Genomic DNA, 18097 nt, shown 5'->3' on the forward strand with positions numbered 1-18097 from the left:
TCTTTTTCTTTCTCTCTTTCTCTTTCTTTTTTCTTTTTTGTCTTCTTTCTTTCTTTCTTTCTTCTTTCTTTCTCTCTCTCTGTCTCTTGCTCTCGCTCTCTTTCTTTCTTTTTGAGACTTGAAGTGATCTGCCTGCCTCAGCCTCCCAAATGCTGCCCTTAACCTGATTATCGTTATTATTAATTCAAAGTGCATTTATAATGGTTATGTGCCAGGTATGATGCCAGGTGCTTGGAGGTTCAATGATTCGTGCGTTTGTAATCTGGTGAAGATGAGCACGTAAACAAATAGTGACAATTATGCATGATTAGTGCTATGTTGTAGGTAAGGTCAGGATCCTATGGGGGAACAAAGAAATGCCAGCGCATCCAGTCTGAGGAAGTTCAGGAATACTTTCCAGAGGAAGTGGTTTCTAAGACAAAACCCAAAGAATGACTCCAGCAGAAAGAACAGTATGTGCAAATATTCACATGCATGTTTAGGGAATAGAGGGCATTTAGTGTGCTAAAGTTTATCATACTGCTGAGGCAGAGTGGCAAGATATGAGGCTGAAAGAGGCTGTTGAAGTTGAACACAGTGGCTCATGCCTGTAATCGCAGTACTTTGGGAGGCCAATGTGGGAAGATCACTTTAGCCCAGGAGTTCGATACCAGCCTGGCCAACATGGTGCAGGCGTGGTGGCATGCACCTGTAGTCCCAGCTACCCAAGAGGCTGAGGTGGGAGGATCGCTTGAGCCCAGGAGGCAGAGGTTGCAGTGTGCTGAGGTCATGCCACTGCACTCCAGCCTGGGCAACACAGCCAGACTCTATCTTTAAAAAAAAAAAAAAAAACTATTGAGATTTGGGAGCTAACTTTGTAGATTTCAAGGAACAAGAGTCTAGGTCCACTTCTCAGTCCAGATTTCATATTAACTCTTTTCCATCAGCCCATTAAAACACTGCTTCAACATTATACCAAATGAAACAAACCAGACCCAGGACAAATATTGCATGATTCCATTTATATAAATGACCTAGAATGGTCAAATTTACATTGAGTTAGAAAATATAATGGTGGTTGCCAGAGGCTTTGGGGGAGTGGGAAATAGAGAGTTGCTGTTTCATGGGCACAGAGTTTCAGTGTTGCAAGAAGAAACGTTCTGGGGATGAATAGTTGTCATAGTTACACAACAATGTGAATGTACTTAATGCCACTGAACTGTGCACGTGAAAATGGTTAAAATGGTCAATTTTATGTTACACACATTTTAGCATGATAAAGTTTAAAAAAAATTTAAGCACTGATTCATTTTTTTTTTTTTTTTTTTTTGAGACGGAGTTTCACTCATGTTACCCAGGCTGGAGTGCAATGGCGCGATCTCGGCTCACCGTAACCTCCGCCCCCTGGGTTCAGGCAATTCTCCTGCCTCAGCCTCCTGAGTAGCTGGGATTACAGGCACGTGCCACCATGCCCAGCTAATGTTTTGTATTTTTAGTAGAGACGGGGTTTCACCATGTTGACCAGGATGGTCTCGATCTCTTGACCTCGTGATCCACCCGCCTCGGCCTCCCAAAGTGCTGGGATTACAGGCTTGAGCCACCGCGCCCAGCCAGCACTGATTCATTTAAATTTCACTTAAAATGTACCCTTCCCTTAAAATCCCATAATAATTATTCTGTTTTTTTCCTTTGGTAAGATGCCTCACAGTTCCGCTGGCAGGCAGTCTCACTCATTGTGATAAATCAATGAATGCAACTTGTTGAACTATAAGTTTGTTCCTGGTGGTTTAGGCTGGTTGGTTGAGGACAGTGGTAAGCAAATACCAAAGACAATGTTGCCTTAAGGGGAAATGCTGGCATCAGTGCTGCTATCTAGCAAATGAGTTTTGAGCTCAATATAGTTGGATGTTGGCTCTTAGACTTGCACATTAACTTGGGGATCCAGGAATAAGGCTAAAGGAGACTCAGGTCCATAATGACCCTGGGACCCGGTAGAAGTAAACTCAATACTTCTGGCCAAAAGCATCCACAGCGTGGGCCCCCAAGATTCCCACAGATAAACCAAATATAAGCTCACAGTGAAGATTTTCAATCACTCAAGGAAAAGAGTGCCATAGTACAACAGAAGTGCGAATCAGTAGGATATTGATATTGAAATTATCAAATATAGTTTATAAAATAATAGTGTCTGAAATGTTTAAAGAAATAAGCCATGAAATAATCTAAACAAGATATTCTCAAAATATTTGCCTTCCATTCCTTGAACAAATATGTAAACACTTGCACATATAGTTTTCTTTCTGGTGGAACGTTATGCCATCCTTCATTTTACTTGTTGACTAGTTTATTGTCTGTCCTGCACACCATGGTCCCCAGGAATGTAAATTACACAAGGGCTGGGGTTATACTGTCTGATATGTTTACTGCTATATCGCCAGCATTTAGAACAATACATAAATATTTGTTGGCCCAAAGCACTCATTGTGGAATTCAATGTTCAACTTACCTTCAGATTTTCTTTGCTGCTCCTTCAGAAAATAAGGAGCATCTTTTCTGGTTACAGACTTGGAAATGTTTGGCTCTAAATAGGATCTTAGTGGCAAGAAGCCCAAGTTCACATCGCAGAGCTCCTCTTTGTGCAGAAGTAAGGGCCGCATGGTCAGCGTCTTTGTCCTGGGGTCCACCGTCTCGATTTCATTTGGATGAGAAACTGCATGTGCTTGTGCCCATTCTTGACTAAATGGGGTTATCTGACTAAAGGGGGAGGGAAATGCTTGATTTAAAACTCAGTTGCCACGTTTTCTGAATCTCCAGTCCTCAGTTCAGCCTGACATCACTATAAAGTTTGAAGAACTGTTTCCAAATGATGCCGCTGAATGGAAAGGCTGAATCCTGAAAGAGTAGGACATCTCCACCCCTAACTCCTCCCAGCCTCTCAACCCTCTGTACCATCGCCTGGAAGGATGAAGTTTCAGTCCATTCTCATTTTCCCAAATGCCATTTCCTTGCGCAGAGAAATCAGAGACCAAGGGCAGACATGGGGGACACACCCTTTTATCTCCACAGGCACTGACTAGCCCAGTGCGTCTCAAACTGTCTTTGATGAAGAACCAGCATTGAAACTCTCCAATCATTGTGAATGGATATGTTTATAAAATATAAGTGAACTGCCATAAAAACGGAAGAAAAGTAAAAGACATGAAGAAATTAAGGCTCATTTTTTTTCACTACCCGTTCAGTGAACATAAGTTATTTGCCAAATTGCTCTGCAACTTTTTAAATAGTCATCCTTACAGCCTGTGCTGACCTTATCCTGAACTGGTAACAGGATCACAGAACCACATTCTAAGTAGCTCTGCCTTATAGCAGGGTCAGCAAACTACTGCCTGGGGGCCAAATCTGGCCTTCAGCCTTTTTTCTATAGCTTTAATTGAACCACAGTCACACTCATTTGTTTATATCTAGTCTGTGGCTGCATTCAAATGACATTTGCTGAGTTGAATCATTGAAACAGAAACCCTATGGCCCACACAGCCAAAGTGTTTATGATCTGGCCTCTGCCACATACTATTTATTGTGACCTCTACTTTTAAGCATTATTATAGATTGAATTACTAATAATTTAGGTTGCCACATGAGTATCATTGCTTCATACTTCATTTCAAATCTGACTTCAAAGAATATTCCTTACTTGTTTTCTTTTAAGTCTTCTTGGCTTATTTCTTGGGGAGGACTGACATCTCCTGGAAAAGTCACAGTGATCTCAACACCTACAGAAACATATGACAGTAGTAGAAGGAAGAAAGTAATGAATTCCAGCGGAAAGCGGGAGACATACTTTATTTATTTGACTAACTTCTTATTAATGATTACAAAATGATGGTAACCAGAGGCTGAGGTTTAGTCATCTTTGTATCTTTCCTGTTCAGGATATGATAGATCCTAAATAAATGCTTGCTTAAAGAGCAAAAAAACCATTTAATAATATTTTAGAGATGTAAGATAAAGTTTTATAATGAACTATATTGTCCCCAGGATGGAGAAGACAGGGCCACCTTCTATAAAGTGTAATGACACCTATCTCACAGCACTACTGGGAGGATTAAATGTGATAATTTATGTAACTCCAAAGAAGTCTGCTTGTGTTTGTAATTTTGGCCATCTCCTGTCTTATTCCATGAAACAATTCCCAGAATAACCCTTAAGACAGAAAGTTCCAACTTGTAGAATAGACGTTTGCTCACAATATAACATGTTAAGCAAATGTATGTAAAAAACTAGTGAGAAGTACTCTAATACTGCCTGTTCTTTAAGGTGTGTTCATTCATTCCTTTTTTCCATTCAACAAACTTTTATTAAGCATATGCCAAGCCCAGCACTTTGTGCTGAAAACACAGAAATAAACAAGATGCAGCTGAAGCCCCAGTAGAGCTGATGAGAAAGTAAAGAACGCAGTGATTGCACTGTGATAGAAGCAAGTGGTGTTGTGGGAGCAGAGAGGCGTGTCATTCCAGGAGGGCACAATGCTTATCCCGGTATTCATTTCTATCCATTTATCTGTCAGAGCCATTTATTCACTCAATCTGTATGTGCCTGGAGAAGCAATGGCTGTCTGAGCTCCACTAACTGAATGCCAGGTAAGGAGGATCACAGGGACGATAAGGTTAGGGTGTGAATCAGACATCCCTTCTCTGCCACTTCCTCGGTGACCTTGGGGAAGTTGCTTAATATCTATCACAATTATCTAAATTAGTAGATTTTTATTATTTTAAAGGACTTTGGCTATATTTGTGTGATACAAGGGAACTACCATAGTGAGAGCATTTTTATTGTTCAGTTTTTATATTCGTGCCATTTAATGAGATGAGTGCATTAAAAAAAACAGTAAAAAATTCCAAGAGGAAAAGTTTTGTTTACAATCAGGTAAATGATAATAGTGTTTACTATCATTGTCATCAAATATTACATTTTCTGCTACCACAAAAATGTAGCTAGCTTTGGTTTTCTTAACGTTTCTCAAATAAGACAACTTGATTGCATGTTTTCTAATACTATACAATAGCAAAGAACACTTGTCTAAAAATGAAATTTTCTTGGAATAGTCCCTTGTTTTTTAAGTTTTCAAAGAGCCTGTCACCACACTATGTAGCACAAAATGAGAGACTTGGAATTATTGACCTGGAAGAAACTTACAGGTCATCTAATCCAAGCCTTTCATTTTAGAGATGAAAAACTGAGCAATGAGTTCCCATGACATGCTCAAGGTCATTCTCCTACTTGAAAGGAAGATAGATATCTTTCATAACATTTTTGTAGTCATCCTTGAGTGCAAAAACCTAGCTGATATGTCAGAGTGAGAAAAACATACAGCATACATTCCTAATAACTAAACTGTCAGCGAAAAGAATGTTCTGGCACGAAGACTAGATGCATTTAGTTCTTTGCTGTGGAAGTTAGAAAACTGAGTGTATTTACATAAACCATATCTAAGAACAACTGTACCTTTGCAGTTGTTAAGAATTAATAAACCTGCCGGGCGCGGTGGCTCAAGCCTGTAATCCCAGCACTTTGGGAGGCCGAGGCGGGTGGATCACGAGGTCAAGAGATCAAGACCATCCTGGTCAACATGGTGAAACCCCGTCTCTACTAAAAACACAAAAAATTAGCCGGGCATGGTGGTGCGTGCCTGTAGTCCCAGCTGCTCAGGAGGCTGAGGCAGGAGAATTGCCTGAACCCAGGAGGCGGAGGTTGCGGTGAGCCGAGATCGCGCCATTGCACTCCAGCCTGGGTAACGAGAGTGAAACTCCGTGTTATAACTCGAAAAAAAAAAAAAAAAAAGAATTAATAAACCCAGAATGTTTTTGAACAAACTTAATGTGTTTAAAAGTCTTTTCCTCAGCTGACTTTTTTTTTCAAACCAAGGAACAAAGCTGTAATAAGCACATGTAAAAAAATACCTGCCTCTTTAGATATTGTTAAGAGCTAATAGCCACCATCCTAATTGTTAGTCCAAAATGGAAAAAAAAAAAAAAAAAAAGATTACAGCATGTACTGATTCTGAAATCCTCTAGAAGCCTACAGATGTTCTCTTTGTTCTGTCTCTTGAATACTGTGAGTTGCTGAGGGAGCTGTGGATAAGGCCTCTCAAGCTATCCAGTAGGCCAGGGAAGAGGATGTGTTATCACAGGTGAAAACAAAACACTTGCTCTTAGCTGAGTGCACTTTTCACATAATGAGTGTAAATTAACCTGATCAGAAAATATTACCATAGAGAGAAATTAAAAGGTAGCATTTTATCATAGCCACAAATATATTTTCTTTACAAAAGAGTTGAAAATGACATTCGTAACCAGTCAGAAAATGATCATTAATTTGTTGTTAGTGTCAAAGCCATTATTAAAATAAATAACTGATTTCAATAAAGAAAAATTATTTTCTCCAGAAAAGCCTTACTTTCCTATTCTCCTTATTTTATTTTATTTGTTAAATTTTCGTGGGTACAGAATAGGTGTATATATTAATAGGGTCCTTGTTCTGTTTAGATGGATGTTCGTATCTGTCTAGATTGTGAGCATGGAGGTTCAAAATATTTTGATGCCATCTTCATGTTTTGATGATTTCCTAAATTGTGAAGCTCAAACAGACTTAAAAAAAAAAAAATTTCCAGCCTCCTGTGCTGCTAGATTCAGAAAGCTTACTTGAGAGACTGATGCATGTGAGTTACATGAAAAAAGATAAGGTGCAGGCATTATGTGTTGCTGATGTGCTGATGTGATTATCAGCAGAGGGAGGGGATTCTTTTTTTTTTCTCTTTTCCTTTTTCTATTTTTTTGAGACGGAGTTTCTCTCTTGTTGCCCAGGCTGGAGTGCAATGGTGTGATATCGGCTCATTGCAACCTCTGCCTCCCAGGTTCAAGTGAGTCTCCTGCCTCAGCCTACTGAGTAACTGGGATTACAGGCATGTGCCACCATGCCTGGCTAATTTTTGTATTTTTAGTAGAAACTGGGTTTCACTATACTGGTGAGGCTGGTCTTGAACTCCTGACCTTGTGATCCACCCGCTTTGGACTCCCAAAGTGCTGGGATTACAGGCATGAGCCACCCCACCCGGCCACGAGGGGGTTCATACATTGATGATAGGAGCAGCTCTCTGGTTATGGCAGAGGTGGCATGATTTGAGGGTCAGTAGCAGCCAGTTTTGAGATGTAGTTATGGGAATTCTTTCTGACAGTCCAACCTGGAGCCTTCCTGTTTTGGACTGGATGTTTTGAATGTCTGTGTCCCCTGCCGCAAATTCGTATGCTGAAGCCCTAACCCCCAAGTGTGGCTTATTTGGAGATGGGACCTCTAAGGAAGAAGTGAAGGTTTCTTTTGAAGGTGTTAAGGGTAGGACCCTGATCCAGTTGGATTTGTGTCCTTCTAAGAAGGGTGTTCTGCCTGTGTGTGCACAGAGGAAAGTCCACATAGGAACAGAGCAGCCATCTGCCACCAGGAGGACAGCCTTATCAGAAACCCATCCCTACTAGAACCTTGATCTTGGACTTCCCATTCTTAAGAACTGTGAGAAAATAAATGGCTGCTATTTAAGACCCCTCAGTCTATGGTATTTTGTTTTGGCAGCATGAGTAGACTAGGAAAGTTCCTCTCCTCTGGTTGTTCAATGGTATATGAACTTCCTAATACCTTTCAAAATTCCCTTTCTTTTAAACCCAACCAAGACTAGATTCTTGTATACCTGCAACTACAAATCTTGATGAATGTATATTGTAGTAAAATTTTTTAAGCTCATTAATTTTAGGGAATAGGTTCTCTTGTTCACTCATGAAAAATGTGAATTTATAGGCTCAGCTTCTAATCTGTAATATTTGTGTCTGTTAAGTTTAAACAAATATTTTTCTTTATGTGAGTATGGGAGAAAGTAGTAATCCTGACATGTTTGATAATTAGGATAATTATGAAAGATCATTCCAAATCTTATGGAAATTTGTGTTTCAAATTGCAGCAGTTTGCTTTTGAGACATATGGCAATCTCTTAATATAACCACTGAAGGAGGGGTAGATTGTAAAGATCTTGTATACACATAAATATGTCAGACGTTTCAAAATATCAAAATAAATTTAGAAAAAAAGATTCATGTCTGTTATGTGTTGGGAAAATAGTGGGGTTTTTTGTTTGTTTACTTGTTTTTTTGAGACACAGTCTCACTCTGTCACCCAGGCTGGAGTGCAATGGTGTGATCTCGACTCACTGCAACCTCCACCTCCCGGGTTCAAGCGATTCCCAGTGTAGCTGGGATGACAGGTGTGTGCCACCATGCCCAGCTAATTTTGTATTTTTAGTAGAGACAGGGTTTTACCATGTTGGTCAGGCTGGTCTTGAACTCCTGACCTCAGGTGATCTGCCTGCCTCGGTCTCCCAAAGTGCTGGGACAAAAGCGAGCCACGGCACCTGGCTCATTTAAAGATATTTAAACCAATATTTAAAATGAATATAATGCATAATAATATTCACAGCACTTTTATTTCAGAATTTGTGACTGGAAAGAGTAGCTAGCTCAACTGAAATCTCTATCAACTGTGAGATGAAATTTTATTAGGAAGAGAATTGCTTCTTCCAAATTTGTAACTCAAGTTATGTAAAGCTTAAAACTGAAAGAACTTAGTGGAGATGCCTCATAAGTGTTATGGCTCCCATACAAAAAACTGAAAGTAGACCGGGCACGGTGGCTTCTACCTGTAATCCCACCAGTTTGGGAGGCTGAGGCAGGCAGATCACCTGAGGTCAGGAGTTAGAGGCCAGCCCGACCAACGTGGTGAAACCCCCTCTCTACTAAAAATACAAAAAAATTAGCCAGGCGTGGTGGAGGGCGCCTGTAATCCCAGCTTCTCGGGAGGCTGAGGCAGGAGAATTGCTTGAACTCGGGAGGCAAAGGTTTCGGTGAGCCGAGAACACTCCATTGCACTCCAGCCGGGGGCGCCAGAGTGAAACCCCGTCAGAAAAAACAAAAAAACAAAAAACTGAAAATATTGCAAATCAAGTTTAAAAGAATGACTCACATCTCAAATGCTGAGTTATCTCCAGATTGAGCAGAATAAATGAAATATTTAACCTCCTGGAAGGCGCCTGGGACACCATTAGTCTTCTGAGAGCTTGGCTTTGAAGTCTATGACAAAGGAGGACTGCAAGGACCGTTCTGAAGGGTTTTGGGGGTTTCTTTCGTTAGCTCTTTCAGGCTTAATGCTGTTTATAATTTTTTTTTTTTTTGAGGCGAAGTTTCACTCTGGTTGCGCAGGCTGGAGTGCAATGGCGTGTCTTGGCTCACTGCAACCTCTGCCTCCCGGGTTCAAGCGATTCTCCTGCCTCAGCCTTCCGAGTAGCTGGGATTACAGGTGCGCACCACCACGCCCAGCTAATTTTTGTATTTTTAGCACAGGCGGGGTTTCTCCATGTTGGTCAGGCTGGTCTCGAACTCCCGACCTCAGGTGATCCGGTCCCGTTGGCCTCCCAAAGTGCTGGGATTACAGATCTGAGTCACCGCACCCGGCAATGGTGTTCATAATTTTAACGGTTACTAAATTTTACTCTCTGCCCTCAGACTGGGGAGGGAAGATTCCCAGTGGGCGTGAGAAAGGCAGGCGGTTGCCCAGGAGAGGGCAGCATCGCACCAGCGCCCGGAGGAGACGCTGCTGGGGAGAACTGCAGCCGGCGGGGAGCTGCGAAGGGCTGAGAAATGCGCATAGAAGAGAGCGGCTTCCCTGGCATGTTAGAAATGGAATCCAGAAAATTGCCCAGGAGAAATTGCAGCAGTTCAAATAAACGTTTACATTAAGAAGGTTATGGGTGAATAGACGGACAAATGGCATAGCCTTGGCAACTGGGTTCTGAGGCGAGAATCTGCAAATACCTTGTGGTCTGTTAAGTGCAAGGGCACTTCCGGTGTGACAGGATAACATGCTTAAAATGAGGGTGTTCTGGAAGATTCCAGACTTATGACTTTGTAAGTAAAAGACCGAGACTTGCGGGGCTTTCATGCCTTGTTCACTCCCCCACCTTCCCCTAAGGGACAACAGCTGATGGATTCATGTGTGGCCCTGGAAGGAAACCCATCACTGGAGCTGCTGGAAGATTCTGAGAGGAAGGAAATGGGGAACGGGCGTTATCAGACAAAAAGGAAGGGACAGAGAATGGCTTGGCTGAGCTGGAGTGAGGTGGAATAAAAGAGCCAGAGAGCATTGCCTATTCTGGCAGGGCAAATTGCCTAGACCCACTGATTCAGATATAGACCAAAAGGTCTATATGAGTGGTTTTTCTTTTCCTTGGGCTTTTTCTGTGTTTTCAAACTTTTTTTTTTTTTTTTTTTTTTTTAACTTTTCTTGCAGGAATTAAGCTTAGGGGTACACATGTAGGTTTGTTCCATAGGTAAATGTATGTCATGGGGTTTGTCGTACAGATTATTTAATCACCCAGGTATTAAGCCTAGTACCCATTAGTTATTTTTCCTGATCCTCTCCCTCCTCCCACCCTCTACCCTCTGATAGGCCCCAGTGTGTGTTGTTCAAACTTCTACAATGAGCACTTCTGAAATTGGAGGGATGCCCATATGATAATATTATGTTGTAAACACATGAAGAAGTGAAGCCCGATACCTTCTGTCCTGGGTTGCCAGTCCTGTCTACCACCACTGGGGTCTTCTTCGCTAACCAGTGTAGAATGACTGCAGTCACCATCTTGGCCAAACTCCTGCAATATCATAAAATTCAAAAGTCAGTTATTAGTTATTTGATGTTCCAGTTTGTTGGCAGAGTGAATGTTGATTTTTCTGGGCGAAAATTCACACCATGGATTCCTTTTAAATTGGATAAAGTATTTAGGACTAAAATAATAGGAAAGTATCTGCCCCTGGAGCACTAGGCTTAGACAGTCGTGGATGTGATTAACTGCATAATCAAAAATGAAGAGCAAAGCTGAAATCACATCAGCACATAGAAATTCAGTATTTTATACTTTATCATCTCAGCACCCAGGCTGCTAAGCTGCCATAAATTCCATCTGGGTGGGAGACTGGAAAGAATCCTTTGGCCACAGTCAGAGTGAACAACCCCAAAGGAACGTGATCTTTTCCATAATGCCTCCCTGGGGCATCATTTACAAATGGTGAGAATGGAAATCCCTGCCCCTTGTGGAAGCTACAGATATAACCCTAGACTGAAAGGAGGCAGCAAAGCTGATTAAAGTCTTCCCTATGACGGCTTTCTCATCTAAATCATGGTGAACAACCTCTTAAACTTCCTTTTTACTCTCTAGAAAATAATCATTATAGTTGAAAACCAACTTGATTTACAAAAAGTACTCCAAACATTTTAAAGAAGAAATGTTTTCTTAGTATAATTCCTTGTTTTTGATAGCTTCCTTCATTAGACGTTATGGCTGATGATTTTGGGCTTTTAAATTTCGAGAACCATGAAAGACCCAAGTAGTAGTTAATACATCCCATCACAACCCTAATGTTACAATTAGCTGTCTGGCTTCTATGATCTAGGTGGATGACCCATTTAAGGGGACTGTTGGATAAGAAGTCTTTGCCCTAAATGCATAAGCCTGCCATCTGAAATGTCAGAGAAGTGACAAGTCACAAAAATTCTCTGATAGCTCATTTATTAATTCCCGAGAGAACTTGGAAGTTTCTTGCTTTTCTCTCTTTGTTCATGTTAATTGTCATAGCAAATAATACAGATTGGCCAGGCACAGTGGCTAACTCCTGTAATCCAGCACTTTGGGAGGCTGAGGCAGGTGGATCACTTGAACTCAGGAGTTCGAGACCAGCCTGAGCAACATGGAGAAACCCTGTCTCTACTAAAAATAAAAAAAATTAGCGGGACGTGATGGCACACACCTGTTGTCTCAGCCACTTGGAGGGCCGAGGCAGAAGGATGGCTTGAACCTGGGAGGTCGAGGCTATGGTGACCTAGGATCATGTCACTGCATTCCAGCCTGGGTGACAGAGTGACACCCTGTCAAAAGAAAGAAAGAGAGAAAGAGAGGAAAGGCAGGAAAGGAAGAAAGAGAAAGAAAGAAAAGAAAAGAAAAAAAGAAAAAGGAAATAAAAGTAAAACTTGGCCAGGCCTGGTGGGTCACACATGTAATCCCAGCATTTTGGGAAGCCGAGATAGGTGGATTGCTTGAGGCCAGCCTGGACAACATGGTGAAACCTCATCTCTACAAAAAAATACAAAAATTAGCCAGGCATGGTGGCACGTGCCTTGTAGTCCTAGCTATTCAGGAGGCTGAGGTGCAAGGATCATTCGAGCCATAGGAGGTTGAGGCTGCAGTGAGCCGTGATTGTGCCATTGCACTCCAGCCTGGGCAACTGAGTGAGACCATGTCTCAAAAAAAAAAAAAAAAAATAAAAAAACAAAAAACCGAAGTAAAGCCCTCCATTTGTACAATCATTAAAAATATTTTAGATATTCGATCGTAATAACTTAGTTGTTATACCTTACTTTTATTCAGCAGTTCATACTTAAAAATTGTTTTTTAATTTTTAACTTTTATGGGTACATAGGTATATATATTTATGGGTTACAGGAAACATTTTGAAAATAGGCATGCAATGTGTAAAAATTACATCAAGGTAAATGGGGTATTCCTGACATCAAGCATTTATCCTTTGTGTTACAAACGAGTCAATTAAGCTCTTTTAGTTATTTTTAAATGTATAATTAAATACTACTGACTATAGCCACCCTGTTGTGCTATCAAATACTAGGTGTCATTCATTCTTTCTTTTCCTTTTTTTTCTTTTTGTTCGATCATTGGGTTGGTTATTCATTCTTTCTAGCTATTTTTTTTGTATCTATTAACCATCCCCCTTCCTCCCTACTCCTTCCTACCCTTGTTAATACTTTCTAAAACATTTTCTATCTCCTGGCAAAAGTTGGGTGCCCAATTTCAGACCATCCTGGTTGTCAATGGCAGATGAGTTCACTTTGCTCCAGGCTGTTGTCAATTTCACTGCTTATATTTCTCTGTATTTCAAAAATTCTACCATTGTCTGGCAAATTCCTCCTCCTTCCTAGAAAAATCACAAAGGGGGATTTACTCCTCTTAGAACATATGAAAATACAGAAACGTATTTCTGAAAAGCAACATTTTAAAATATAACCTGACAACCAAAAAGCAAACACTATTAACATAGAAATCATATTTTATTTGTCTTTCTCCTAAGTATTTAAAAATATAGTTGCATCATATAATTTTTTATCTGACTTCTCCACTTAAACATAAATTCATAAGTAATCTACTAAGTAAGTGTCATTTTAGTGGAATTTAAAATTTATTTCCTTCAACAAATATCAGAGGATCATAATAGCACTTTTTTTTGTTTTGAGATGGAGTCTTGCTCTGTCACCCAGGCTGGAGTGCAGTGGTGTAATCTCAGCTCACTGCAACCTCCACCTCCCGAGTTCAAGTGATTCTCCTGCCTCAGCCTCCCAAGTAGCTGGGACTATAGGTATGCTCCACCACACTCAGCTAATTTTTGTATTTTTGGTAGAGATGAGGTTTCATCGTGCTGGCCAGGCTGGTCTCAAACTCCTGACTTTGTGATCCGCCCGCCTTGGCCTCCCAAAGTGCTGGAATTACAGGTGTGAGCCATTGCGCCTGGCCAATAGTACTTTAATAAGCCCCATTAGTCTTACAATGTAAGTCCCATGAGGTTTAGTAGGTCGTTTTAAATTCATTACTATGCATAGTGCTATTAAATATTTGCAACTAATACCCCAATTTTGCATTATTTCTTTAGAGTAGATCCCTAGAGATGGAATGATTGATCCAAAGACTATGAAACAATTGGTTTTTTGTATACACATTGCCTTAAAAGTAGTTTATCTCTATAATCTAGCCGCAGTGAATGAGTGTGCTACATCATATCTTCTCCCTTATCATCATCACTTTTTATTATTATTTTCCCTTCTTTTCACAGGTGGTGTTGTTTTTTTTTTTTTTTTTGGCAGTGTCTCACTGTGTCATCCAGGCTGGAATGCAGTGGCACTATCATGGCTTACTGCAGCCTTGAACTCCTGGGTTCAGTTGATCCTCCAACTTCAGTCTCCCGAGTAGCTGAAACTATAAGTGGAACAATGCCCTGCTCCTTTTCATTTTATTTTATTCTTTTTTGAGACAGAGTCTTGCTCTGTCACCCAGGCTGGAATGCTATGGTGCAATCTCAGCTCACTGCAAACTCCACCTTCCATGTTCAAGCAATTCTCCTGCCTTAGCCTCCCAAATAGCTGGGATCACAGGTGCCTGCCACCATGCCTGGCTATTTTTTTTTTTCTTTCTATTTTTAGTGGAGACGGGGTTTCATTATGTTGGCCAGGCTGGTCTTAAACTCCTGACCTCAAGTGATCCACCTGCCTTGGCCTCCTAAAGTGCTGGGATTATAGGCACCCGCCATCGTGCCTGGCAGACTTTTCATTCTATTATATTTAATGTAATATATGAAATTGGTTTTATTATTATTGTTTGAATGTGCGTACTTTGATTAATAGAAAAGTTGGAGATAGTTTTAGGTGCTTATGGGTCATTTGAATTTTTCTCTTTTAGTATTATGTGTATATATATATAGTTTTTGCATAGATCCTTAGTCTAGAACACTCTACCAGACCTCAAAACACATTTCTACCATTTCATCTAATTACAGTGATTCAATGAAGTTTTTATGTTTTGGGAAAACAGCAACCTTCATTTGGAAGTGTTAGACATATAACTGGTTCTCACATCTAGTTTCCATGTTGATTACTGGGCTGTGGTCAATATCAACTGCTCAGTTCATTTGTCAGTTGGTTCTGTAGGAAAAGTTGGAAGATGGCAGTGTGGTCATACCCACCTACAAAATCCATAATGATAACTAGTATTTATATATATTATGCCAGACACTGTTCTATATGCCTTATACATATTAACCCATTTATGGGTTAAGTTGTAAATTATTTTGTGCAAAAAATCAGACGTTGGTGATGACCTTGAGCAGTAGGATATAAATAACTCCCACAAGCCCAGTGTTCCAATAATGGAACACTAGGCATAAGTGGGTTAACTAATTTAATCCTCACAACTCTAAAGTTAATATCTATTTTATCTTCATTTTATACCTGTGGCCTAGATAAGTTAAGTAGCTTACACAAGGTCACACAGCTAGCCAGTGGCAGAGCCAGAATTCACATCCAGACTCTGAAATCTGGGTCCAGAGCTTGTGACCACTCTGTGATCTTGTTACCATGAAAAGTTTGAAACAATGAATTTCAACAAGAATGAGGAAAAAAGGAATTAACAAGCAAAATAAACAGAAAGGATACTCAAACCTAATTGATAAGTTTTGCATAGGAAAAAATATAATAAAAAATGTGTGATACCTAAAGTACCTGACAAAAATTTATGTCCTGGAATAAACTGTAAGTATCACAATCAAAAGAATGTAGGGAATAAGATTTAATTTTAAGATGATCATGGAAGTGAAGACTCAAACAGAAACAGCTCAGAATTTTCTAATTTCTTTTAGGATGCTCACTATGAATGACTTTAAGATGTGCTTGGGTGCCGCAAAGAGGAGAATTGAAATAGTGACACCTAGTCCAGTATCTGACAAGACTAGGCTTATCAAGAAAAAGAAAAAGAAAAATGAAATAGTGACACCTAGTTGTGAGTAAAAGAGAGAAAACATCAGAATAGCAAATCCCAAACACAGATGGATTTCGTAAGCCATTGACAACTCCGCAGAAGCTGATAGGTGGAGAAGAAATAGAGCATTGCATTCTAACCTGCAGATAACAGTGCACCAAACATACAGAAGGTAAAGGCATAACGGAAATTAGATGTAATTTTTTAATTTTTATATTTTAGAGACATGGGGTCTCGCTCTGTCGCCGAGGCTGGAATGCAGTGGCACAATTATAGTTCACTGCAGCCTGGAACTCCTGGGTTCAAGTGATTCTCCCACCTCAAGCCACCAGGAAGTAACTGAAAGTACAGGTGCACACCAACATAACCAGCTAATTTTTAAATTTTTTTGTAGAGACAGAGTCTTATTATGTTGCCCAGGAGTGTCTTGAATGCCTGGATTCAAGGGATCTTCCCACTTCACCATCCCCAAGTGCTGAGGTTACAGGCATGAGCCACCATACCCAGCCTATGATAAAATTTTGAAAGAAGATTCTCTTCAGATGAAAAAAAGACAATCTTCAGATGAAAAAAGACAACTGGTGAGTCTGTAACGAGCCTCTCTGGAGCTGTCCTACAGGCAAGGCAGCTGCTTATATTTGTAAACTATAAAAACCTATTTCAAACAACCAAAAAGAAAACCAAGCTTTCATTTAAAGAAAAAAGTGAAAGGGATTTAAACCCCAGTTAAACCACTAGGGAAGAAAAGTCAAGTACAATACTGAAAAAGTCTATTTCTCCCTCAAAAAGGAGTTTTAACTTTATTTCAGCTGCAATAAGAAAAAACACCTAGTGAAAGTTTTCAAAAAGTTTTAAAGTTGCCTCAAAAAATGTACTGATCAGAAACAGTGGCTCACACCTGTAATCCCGGCACTTAGGGAGACCATGGTGGAATAATCTCTTGAGGCCAGGAGTTTGATGTTGTTGTTTGTTTGTTTTTTTGTTTAGAAAGAGACTCTCCCTCTGTCATCCTGGCTGGAGTGCAGTGGTATGATCATAGCTCACTGTGACTTTGAACCCCTGGACTTGAGTGATCCACTTGCCTCAGCCTCCCAAGTAGTTTGGACTACAGGTGCAACGCCACCACATCTGGCTGAGGCCAGGAGTTTGAGACCAGCCTGAGCAACATAGTGAGATCCCGTTTCTCCAAATTGTTTTTAAACATTTATTTCAATGTCTTAATATGAAGTGACATATTTAGTCCTTTTAAAAAGAAAATTGCTTAAATAGGCCATAAAAATGAAAAGTAAATATGTTTTCATATTTGAAATGAAAATATGAAATCAGGCTGGGCGCGGTGTCTCACACCTGTAATCCAAGCACTTTGGAGGCCAAGGCAGGCGGATCACCTGAGGTTGGGAGTTCAAGACCAGCCTGACTAACATGGCGAAACCCTGTCTTTAAAAAAATATATATGAAATCAAAATTTCATATTGAAAATGAAAAGAAATCTTTTTTTTTTTTTTTTTGAGACGGAATTTCGCTCTTGTTACCCAGGCTGGGGTACAATGGTGTGATCTCAGCTCACTGCAATCTCCGCCTCCTGGGTTCAAGCAATTCTCCTGCCTCAGCCTCCCAAGTAGCTGGGACTACAGGAAAAGAAATATCTTATGCATGACACTCACCTTAAAGATTTGTCTCTATTATATTTGATTACTATATAGTATTGATAACCAAACATAATGCAACCTTCAATATTGTGACAAAACCTAGCAAATTTCTCAGTCTCAGCACTGTTGACATTCAAGACCACATAATTCTTGGCTGTTGGGGGCTGTCCTGTGCCTGGTAGGATGTTTAGGAGCATCCCCAACCAGTACCCGCTAGATTCCATTGCATTCTCCCCCAGTGATGATGCCAGAAATGTCTGCAAACATTGTCAAATGACCCTGTAGGATGGGAGAGGTGGATTGGGGGTAGAAATCACTCCCTTGTTTGGGAAACTGAGTACTAAACCTACTTTGGTAGGAAGCAGACTAAACTACTTAGAAAAGTTCTAAATGCACAAAGTTAAAATATTCAAATAGGATTCTAAAAGGAACGTTTCTATGGTAGCTCATCCCACCCCATGTCCCAGAGAAGTCTTGGTTTAACCATTTCTTTATTTTTAATTTTCACTTAATTTTTATCTAAATTAAACTGGACATTTAAAAAATCAAATAATGGTGAAAGACTTATACCAAGAGAAAAAGTCACCCTTTTCCTCAGAGGCAACCACTTCTACGCTTTTAGCTGTTTCTTTTGGTATTTTCTTCCATAGTTCTGTATAATTATCCTGCTGTCTCTTGATTCATCAAAGTAAGGCATCATCTATTGACTTATTGTGGTAGTTAATAATTTAGTGTTCTTATGCCCTGCCCCCATCCTCCCAATACATTTACCTTCTTTGTTGTTAAATCA

General features: G+C 40.2%; 1 protein-coding gene across 5 annotated transcripts in view; it reads right to left on the reverse strand.

Annotated features, from left to right (window-relative positions):
* The window catches only part of MAP3K19 (mitogen-activated protein kinase kinase kinase 19), an 80851-nt gene that overhangs the window by 29032 nt on the left and 33722 nt on the right, over nucleotides 1-18097 (reverse strand). For all 5 annotated transcript variants that reach the window (XM_032250679.1, XM_032250676.1, XM_032250681.1 and 2 more), the window contains 3 exons: nucleotides 10627-10720; nucleotides 3671-3749; nucleotides 2486-2733 (listed from right to left, as the gene is read on the reverse strand). In XM_032250679.1, coding sequence (XP_032106570.1) covers nucleotides 2486-2733; nucleotides 3671-3749; nucleotides 10627-10720 — 421 coding nt within the window. The remainder of the gene's footprint in view (nucleotides 1-2485; nucleotides 2734-3670; nucleotides 3750-10626; nucleotides 10721-18097) is intronic.

This window comes from Sapajus apella, unplaced genomic scaffold (genome assembly GCF_009761245.1).
Source record: "Sapajus apella isolate SASKATOON/1434 unplaced genomic scaffold, GSC_monkey_1.0 scaffold72, whole genome shotgun sequence".
NCBI classification, from domain to species: domain Eukaryota; kingdom Metazoa; phylum Chordata; class Mammalia; order Primates; family Cebidae; genus Sapajus; species Sapajus apella.